The 9,888-nt window shown below is 48.1% G+C and overlaps 1 protein-coding gene across 1 annotated transcript in view; it reads right to left on the bottom strand.

Moving 5' to 3' along the window:
- gna12a (guanine nucleotide binding protein (G protein) alpha 12a) overlaps nucleotides 1-8,030 on the bottom strand; it is a 16,549-nt gene extending 8,519 nt beyond the window's left edge. Inside the window, exon 1 of the mRNA XM_046311205.1 lies at nucleotides 6,950-8,030. Coding sequence (XP_046167161.1) covers nucleotides 6,950-7,267 — 318 coding nt within the window. The 5' untranslated portion in view covers nucleotides 7,268-8,030. The remainder of the gene's footprint in view (nucleotides 1-6,949) is intronic.
- Nucleotides 8,031-9,888: the final 1,858 nt, after the last annotated feature.

Genomic DNA, 9,888 nt, shown 5'->3' with positions numbered 1-9,888 from the left:
TACTGCCTCTGCTCTGGAGGACTCACTACACAGAGAACATCCCTGGTCATCCCTACTGCCTCTGATCTGGAGGACTCACTAAACAGAGAACATCCCTGGTCATCCCTACTGCCTCTGCTCTGGAGGACTCACTAAACAGAGAACATCCCTGGTCATCCCTACTGCCTCTGATCTGGAGGACTCACTAAACAGAGAACATCCCTGGTCATCCCTACTGCCTCTGATCTGGAGGACTCACTAAACAGAGAACAGCCCTGGTCATCCCTACTGCCTCTGATCTGAGGACTCACTAAACAGAGAACATCCCTGGTCGTCCCTACTGCCTCTGATCTGGAGGACTCACTAAACACTAAACAGAGAACATCCCTGGTCATCCCTACTGCCTCTGATCTGGAGGACTCACTACACAGAGAACATCCCTGGTCGTCCCTACTGCCTCTGATCTGGAGGACTCACTAAACACTAAACAGAGAACATCCCTGGTCATCCCTACTGCCTCTGATCTGGAGGACTCACTACACAGAGAACATCCCTGGTCGTCCCTACTGCCTCTGATCTGGAGGACTCACTAAACAGAGAACATCCCTGGTCATCCCTACTGCCTCTGCTCTGGAGGACTCACTACACAGAGAACATCCCTGGTCATCCCTACTGCCTCTGATCTGGAGGACTCACTAAACAGAGAACATCCCTGGTCATCCCTACTGCCTCTGCTCTGGAGGACTCACTACACAGAGAACATCCCTGGTCATCCCTACTGCCTCTGATCTGGAGGACTCACTAAACAGAGAACATCCCTGGTCATCCCTACTGCCTCTGCTCTGGAGGACTCACTAAACAGAGAACATCCCTGGTCATCCCTACTGCCTCTGATCTGGAGGACTCACTAAACAGAGAACATCCCTGGTCATCCCTACTGCCTCTGATCTGGAGGACTCACTAAACAGAGAACAGCCCTGGTCATCCCTACTGCCTCTGATCTGGAGGACTCACTAAACAGAGAACATCCCTGGTCGTCCCTACTGCCTCTGATCTGGAGGACTCACTAAACACTAAACAGAGAACATCCCTGGTCATCCCTACTGCCTCTGATCTGGAGGACTCACTACACAGAGAACATCCCTGGTCGTCCCTACTGCCTCTGATCTGGAGGACTCACTAAACACTAAACAGAGAACATCCCTGGTCATCCCTACTGCCTCTGATCTGGAGGACTCACTACACAGAGAACATCCCTGGTCGTCCCTACTGCCTCTGATCTGGAGGACTCACTAAACAGAGAACATCCCTGGTCATCCCTACTGCCTCTGCTCTGGAGGACTCACTAAACAGAGAACATCCCTGGTCATCCCTACTGCCTCTGATCTGGAGGACTCACTAAACAGAGAACATCCCTGGTCATCCCTACTGCCTCTGCTCTGGAGGACTCACTACACAGAGAACATCCCTGGTCATCCCTGCTGCCTCTGATCTGGAGGACTCACTAAACAGAGAACATCCCTGGTCATCCCTACTGCCTCTGCTCTGGAGGACTCACTAAACAGAGAACATCCCTGGTCATCCCTACTGCCTCTGATCTGGAGGACTCACTAAACAGAGAACATCCCTGGTCATCCCTACTGCCTCTGATCTGGAGGACTCACTAAACAGAGAACAGCCCTGGTCATCCCTACTGCCTCTGATCTGGAGGACTCACTAAACAGAGAACATCCCTGGTCGTCCCTACTGCCTCTGATCTGGAGGACTCACTAAACACTAAACAGAGAACATCCCTGGTCATCCCTACTGCCTCTGATCTGGAGGACTCACTAAACAGAGAACATCCCTGGTCATCCCTACTGCCTCTGATCTGGAGGACTCACTAAACAGAGAACATCCCTGGTCGTCCCTACTGCCTCTGATCTGGAGGACTCACTAAACACTAAACAGAGAACATCCCTGGTCATCCCTACTGCCTCTGATCTGGAGGACTCACTACACAGAGAACATCCCTGGTCATCCCTACTGCCTCTGATCTGGAGGACTCACTAAACACTAAACAGAGAACATCCCTGGTCATCCCTACTGCCTCTGATCTGGAGGACTCACTACACAGAGAACATCCCTGGTCATCCCTACTGCCTCTGATCTGGAGGACTCACTAAACAGAGAACATCCCTGGTCATCCCTACTGCCTCTGATCTGGAGGACTCACTAAACAGAGAACATCCCTGGTCATCCCTACTGCCTCTGATCTGGAGGACTCACTACACAGAGAACATCCCTGGTCATCCCTACTGCCTCTGATCTGGAGGACTCACTAAACAGAGAACATCCCTGGTCATCCCTACTGCCTCTGATCTGGAGGACTCACTACACAGAGAACATCCCTGGCCATCCCTACTGCCTCTGATCTGGAGGACTCACTAAACAAAGAACATCCCTGGTCATCCCTACTGCCTCTGATCTGGAGGACTCACTAAACACTAAACAGAGAACATCCCTGGTCATCCCTACTGCCTCTGATCTGGAGGACTCACTACACAGAGAACATCCCTGGTCGTCCCTACTGCCTCTGATCTGGAGGACTCACTAAACACTAAACAGAGAACATCCCTGGTCATCCCTACTGCCTCTGATCTGGAGGACTCACTACACAGAGAACATCCCTGGTCGTCCCTACTGCCTCTGATCTGGAGGACTCACTAAACAGAGAACATCCCTGGTCATCCCTACTGCCTCTGATCTGGAGGACTCACTAAACAGAGAACATCCCTGGTCATCCCTACTGCCTCTGATCTGGAGGACTCACTAAACAGAGAACATCCCTGGTCATCCCTACTGCCTCTGATCTGGAGGACTCACTAAACAGAGAACAGCCCTGGTCATCCCTACTGCCTCTGATCTGGAGGACTCACTAAACAGAGAACATCCCTGGTCATCCCTACTGCCTCTGATCTGGAGGACTCACTAAACAGAGAACATCCTGGTCATCCCTACTGCCTCTGATCTGGAGGACTCACTAAACAGAGAACATCCCTGGCCGTCCCTACTGCCTCTGATCTGGAGGACTCACTACACAGAGAACATCCCTGGTCGTCCCTACTGCCTCTGATCTGGAGGACTCACTAAACAGAGAACATCCCTGGTCATCCCTACTGCCTCTGATCTGGAGGACTCACTAAACAGAGAACATCCCTGGTCATCCCTACTGCCTCTGATCTGGAGGACTCACTAAACAGAGAACATCCCTGGTCATCCCTACTGCCTTTGATCTGGAGGACTCACTAAACAGAGAACATCCCTGGTCATCCCTACTGCCTCTGATCTGGAGGACTCACTACACAGAGAACATCCCTGGTCATCCCTACTGCCTCTGATCTGGAGGACTCACTACACAGAGAACATCCCTGGTCATCCCTACTGCCTCTGATCTGGAGGACTCACTAAACAGAGAACATCCCTGGTCATCACTACTGCCTCTGATCTGGAGGACTCACTAAAACAGAGAACAGCCCTGGTCATCCCTACTGCCTCTGATCTGGAGGACTCACTAAACAGAGAACATCCCTGGTCATCCCTACTGCCTCTGATCTGGAGGACTCACTAAACAGAGAACAGCCCTGGTCATCCCTACTGCCTCTGATCTGGAGGACTCACTTAACAGAGAACAGCTCTGGCCGTCCCTACTGCCTCTGATCTGGAGGACTCACTAAACAGAGAACATCCCTGGTCATCCCTACTGCCTCTGATCTGGAGGACTCACTTAACAGAGAACATCCCTGGTCATCCCTACTGCCTCTGATCTGGAGGACTCACTGCACAGAGAACAGCCCTGGTCATCCCTACTGCCTCTGATCTGGAGGACTCACTAAACAGAGAACAATCCCTGGTCATCCCTACTGCCTCTGATCTGGAGGACTCACTAAACAGAGAACATCCCTGGTCATCCTTACTGCCTCTGATCTGGAGGACTCATTAAACAGAGAACATCCCTGGTCATCTACTGCCTCTGATCTGGAGGACTCACTTAACAGAGAACATCCCTGGTCATCCCTACTGCCTCTGATCTGGAGGACTCACTAAACAGAGAACAACCCTGGTCATCCCTACTGCCTCTGATCTGGAGGACTCACTAAACAGAGAACATCCCTGGTCATCCCTACTGCCTCTGATCTGGAGGACTCATTAAACAGAGAACATCCCTGGTCATCTACTGCCTCTGATCTGGAGGACTCACTTAACAGAGAACATCCCTGGTCATCCCTACTGCCTCTGATCTGGAGGACTCACTAAACAGAGAACAACCCTGGTCATCCCTACTGCCTCTGATCTGGAGGACTCACTAAACAGAGAACATCCCTGGTCATCCCTACTGCCTCTGATCTGGAGGACTCATTAAACAGAGAACATCCCTGGTCATCTACTGCCTCTGATCTGGAGGACTCACTAAACAGAGAACATCCCTGGTCATCTCTACTGCCTCTGATCTGAGGACTCACTAAACAGAGAACATCCCTGGTCATCCTTACTGCCTCTGATCTGGCAGATTCACTACACAGAGAACATCCCTGGTCATCCCTTCTTGCCTCTGATCTGGCAGATTCACTACACATCACATGCTTCATGTGTAACTGATGTCTGAGGGTTGGAGTGGCTCTCTGTACATAAACAATTCAAACACAAAGTATGACAATTGGAAACTTTTCTATCTATCTATCAGTGTGTGTGTGTGTGTGTGTGTGTGTGTGTGTGTGTGTGTGTGTGTACGTGTGCATGTGGTGTAGGACCTGTGTGTGTTTGTGTGTGTGTGTGTGTGTGTGTGTGTGTGTGTGTGTGTGTGTGTGTGTGTATGTGTGTGTGTATCAGAGAAAGAGAGAGAGAGAAACTAGTAGTCACTTCCTCACTGCAGTGACACACACACACTCACTCATGCGTGTTCACCATGGGCGCACATACACATCTAAGTCTGCCGGCTGATGCCGCGTTCACACGCTGGTCAGAACTGGAAACTCTTGACATTTCAGACTTGCTTAGAAAGTCGATAAATCCCGAGTTCTGACCAGCTGGCACGAGAGCCAGACGTGAGTCACACTGCGTCATAGTTCATGTGTTTTAGTTCGGTACAATGTGTATGTCTGGTCTGCATGGGACCACTGATCTGTTAGATACAAACCTAACCGCTGATCTAGAACCAGTTTTACTTAGTGTGTATGTCTGACACCGCTGATCTAGAACCAGTTTTACCACTGGCCTAGAACCAGTTTTACTTAGTGTGTACGTCTGATACCGCTGATCTAGAACCAGTTTTACTTAGTGTGTATGTCTGCCACCGCATAGTGATCTAGAACCAGTTTTACTTGCCACCACTGGAGGACCAGTTTTACTTAGTGTGTACGTCTGAGCGTCTGCCACCACTGGCCTAGGACCAGTTTTGATCTAGAACCAGTTTTACGTCTGCCACCACTGGAGGACCAGTTTTTTTACTCTGCCACCACTGGCCTAACCAGTTTTACATAGTGTGAACGTCTGCCACCACTGGCCTAGGACCAGTTTTACATAGTGTGAACGTCTGCCACCACTGGCCTAGGACCAGTTTTACATAGTGTGAACGTCTGCCACCACTGGCCTAGGACCAGTTTTACATAGTGTGAACGTCTGCCACCACTGAGGACCAGTTTTGAGCGTCTGCCACCACTGGCCTAGGACCAGTTTTACATAGTGTGAACGTCTGCCACCACTGGCCTAGGACCAGTTTTACATAGTGTGAACGTCTGCCACCACTGGCCTAGGACCAGTTTTACATAGTGTGAACGTCTGCCACCACTGGCCTAGGACCAGTTTTACATAGTGTGAACGTCTGCCACCACTGGCCTAGGACCAGTTTTCCATAGTGTGAACGTCTGATACCACTGGCCTAGGACCAGTTTTCCATAGTGTGAACGTCTGATACCACTGGCCTAGGACCAGTTTTCCATAGTGTGAACGTCTGATACCACTGGCCTAGGACCCGTTTTATATAGTGTGAACGTCTGCCACCACTGGCCTAGGACCAGTTTTACATAGTGTGAACGTCTGATACCACTGATCTAGGACCAGTTTTCCCTGCCCCAGTCCTACCCATTGTATAGAGAGGGAAATGCACAAACGGACCTAATATCCAATGTTTTGTCAATGAGAGTAGAGGCTGACTTGGGATCAGTTTCCAGGAGACAAACTACATATACAGTAGAGAATAATAGGGTAGGAGCTGACTTGGGATCAGTTTCCAGGAGACAAACTACATATACAGTAGAGAATAATAGGGTAGAAGCTGACTTGGGATCAGTGTCCAGGAGACAAACTACATATACAGTAGAGAATAATAGGGTAGAAGCTGACTTGGGATCAGTTTCCAGGAGACAAACTACATATACAGTAGAGAATAATAGGGTAGAAGCTGACTTGGGATCAGGGTCCTGGAGACAAACTACATATACAGTAGAGAATAATAGGGTAGAAGCTGACTTGGGATCAGGGTCCTGGAGACAAACTACATATACAGTAGAGAATAATAGGGTAGAAGCTGACTTGGGATCAGGGTCCTGGAGACAAACTACATATACAGTAGAGAATAATAGGGTAGAAGCTGACTTACAGGGATCAGGGTCCTGGAGACAAACTACATATACAGTAGAGAATAATAGGGTAGAAGCTGACTTGGGATCAGTTCCAGGAGACAAACTACATATACAGTAGAGAATAAGCTGACTTGGACCTAATATCCAGTGTCATTGAGATCAACACTCAGAACTTGAGCTTTTGAATTGAACTAACTAGGATGGGCCTCTGCCTAATGCGCGTCAATACAGTGCGCGGGGAATTGATTGAATAACGTTGTTTTCTCATGGAGAAATGCCATGCTACAATAACATAGGCCTGTTCACTGCATGAGTCACAACTCTTATCTAAAAGTATTTATTTTGGCTACCTTTATGATATTCTCAAAGATTGTGTCCCGGAAGTCGAGTAGAGCTTTCTTGTCGAACTCTTTCCCATTAATAATCCTCATCTGTTTGAGGAAGGTCGATTTGCCGCTCTCTCCAGCACCGAGGAGAAGGATCTTCACGAGCCGCCTCACAGCACGCCTCTCTCGTGCAAGCATGGCATCAATCTCCCGGCTCCTCCGCCGAGCCTCTCGCTCCTGCACCGCGTCCCTTTCCCGGATCCTGTCCTTGCTGCCGCCCGCCTCTCGGGTGGCCTCGGCCGGCAGCAGGCAGCGGCTCAGGCTCCGCACAACTCCCGACATGGTCCGTGTTTAACCAACCAACCCACCAAACTTCAGCAGAACCGTTTCATAATACGAGAAGAGTCCAGTCGACACTCCCATTCAATAGGCTACGGTTCGATTATACCATGTTAGTAGTAGTAGGGTTATCCAACTGATATGAACCCCCAGATTGTATCATTCCACTCCGAGGAAAAAAAGTGAGAAATTAGGCTATTTCGATATCAAAATCCTTGACATGATACGAGATAATCCACTCCACTCAGCTTTAATACATTTATATCAGCCTAAAAGTTTAAGTGGTAAGGATTATCAAAATGAAAAAAAAGAAGATTTTCTCGTCCATTAAAATAGATCCTGTTTATGTATCCGTTATGCGCCGACCCGCAGAGTTGCGCGAGCTGGAGATACTCCCGTGTCCATTTTGGTTTAGAGTTGGATGTGTTGTTCTCTTCTCAAATAAAGAACCAGCGAAATGGACAAAAGGGGGGAAAAACAACACAACCACCACCGAGACTAAAGTCGCCCAACAAGCGTTCAACTCAGTATAAAACGATTTCACCGTCCGCGTATCTCGACTAAAGTTTAGCCTAACAAACAAACTTCAGTAAAATAAAAGCAAATGTTGCCTCGATGTAGATTAGGAGGATTCCCAGGGGATTTCTGAACTTGAGAACACGGACAAAAAGGCAGAAGTGGGAGCGAGAGTCTGGCCCAGTGATTTATATATACACTAGGTGACTAACAGGGGGTGCTGTTTTGAAGCCACTGAGCCTCCATATTGGCACTCACCGCTGAATTGTTTTTATTTATTTTGGAAGCTATATAAATGCATTTGGCCTCGTCGTGGCCCACACGGAGTTGGGCTGTAGTTGTAGTGGGCTGTTCCACATACTGTCTTGGTCTGGTCTAAGACTGCTGCAGCACTACTCTGGACGGCAGATAGGGGGCGACTCAACACCACTCTATCACTACGGGAGGCGTCGAGAAAGAACACTGGGATGTAGGGCTCAATGCTCTAATTGGAGACAAAGAATGAACACTGGCATGTAGGGCTCAATGTATTAATTGAAATCAAAGAAAGAACACTGGCATGTAGTGCTCAATGCTCTAATTGGAGACAAAGAAAGAACACTGGCATGTAGGGCTCAATGTATTAATTGAAATCAAAGAAAGAACACTGGCATGTAGGGCTCAATGCTCTAATTGGAGTCAAAGAAAGAACACTGGCATGTAGGGCTCAATGTATTAATTGAAATCAAAGAAAGAACACTGGCATGTAGGGCTCAATGCTCTAATTGGAGTCAAAGAAAGAACACTGGCATGTAGGGCTCAATGCTCTAATTGGAGTCAAAGAAAGAACACTGGCATGTAGGGCTCAATGCTCTAATTGGAGTCAAAGAAAGAACACTGGCATGTAGGGCTCAATGCTCTAATTGGAGTCAAAGAAAGAACACTGGCATGTAGGGCTCAATGCTCTAATTGGAGTCAAAGAAAGAACACTGGCATGTAGGGCTCAATGCTCTAATTGGAGTCAAAGAAAGAACACTGGCATGTAGGGCTCAATGCTCTAATTGGAGTCAAAGAAAGAACACTGGGGTGTAGAGCTCAATGTATTAATTGAAATCAAGACAAATATAATACAGTAGAGAATAAGCTGACTTGGGATCAGTTTCCAGGAGACAAACTACATATACAGTAGAGAATAATAGGGTAGAAGCTGACTTGGGACCAGTTTCCAGGAGACAAACTACATATACAGTAGAGAATAATAGAGTAGAAGCTGACTTGGGACCAGTTTCCAGGAGACAAACTACATATACAGTAGAGAATAATAGAGTAGAAGCTGACTTGGGACCAGTTTCCAGGAGACAAACTACATATACAGTAGAGAATAATAGAGTAGAAGCTGACTTGGGATCAGTTTCCAGGAGACAAACTACATATACAGTAGAGACTAATAGGGTAGAAGCTGACTTGGGATCAGTGTCCAGGAGACAAACTACATATACAGTAGAGACTAATAGGGTAGAAGCTGACTTGGGAACAGTGTCCAGGTGACAAACTCCATCCCCTTCTAGAAGACTTGTTGTGGCTGGCTAGTTGTCTCTCCTTCCATGTCTTAGAGCAGAGCTTGAACACGAGTGGTAAACCTGCTGTTTTCAACCCTCTGGAGACAGCAGGAGCGGTAGAGATACTCTGAATGATCTTGCTATTAAAAGCTGACTGACATTTACTCCTGAGGTGCTGACCTGTTGCACCCTCGACAACCATTATTATTATTTGACCCTGCTGGTCATCTATGAACATTTGAACATCTTGCCCATGTTCTGTTAAAATCTCCATCCGGCACAGCCAGAAGAGGACTGGCCACCACACATAGCCTGGTTCCACTCTAGGTTTTTTCCTAGGTTTGGCCTTTCTAGGGAGTTTTTCCTAGCCACCGTGTTTCTACACCTGCATTGCTTGCAGTTTGGGGGTTTTTAGGCTGGGTTTCTGTACAGCACTTTGATAAATCAGCTGATGTAAGAAGGGCTTTATAAATCAATGTGATTGATTGATGTCTCAGAGCAGGGCTGGAACAAAGCCCTGCTGACCCGGGACAACAGATAGATAGGCAGAGTAACATGTCTCAGAGCAGG

Source organism: Oncorhynchus gorbuscha, linkage group LG18 (genome assembly GCF_021184085.1).
Source record: "Oncorhynchus gorbuscha isolate QuinsamMale2020 ecotype Even-year linkage group LG18, OgorEven_v1.0, whole genome shotgun sequence".
Taxonomy (NCBI): domain Eukaryota; kingdom Metazoa; phylum Chordata; class Actinopteri; order Salmoniformes; family Salmonidae; genus Oncorhynchus; species Oncorhynchus gorbuscha.
The sequence above is the reverse complement of the archived record's forward strand: the minus strand, read 5'-3'. Positions and strand labels throughout refer to the sequence as shown.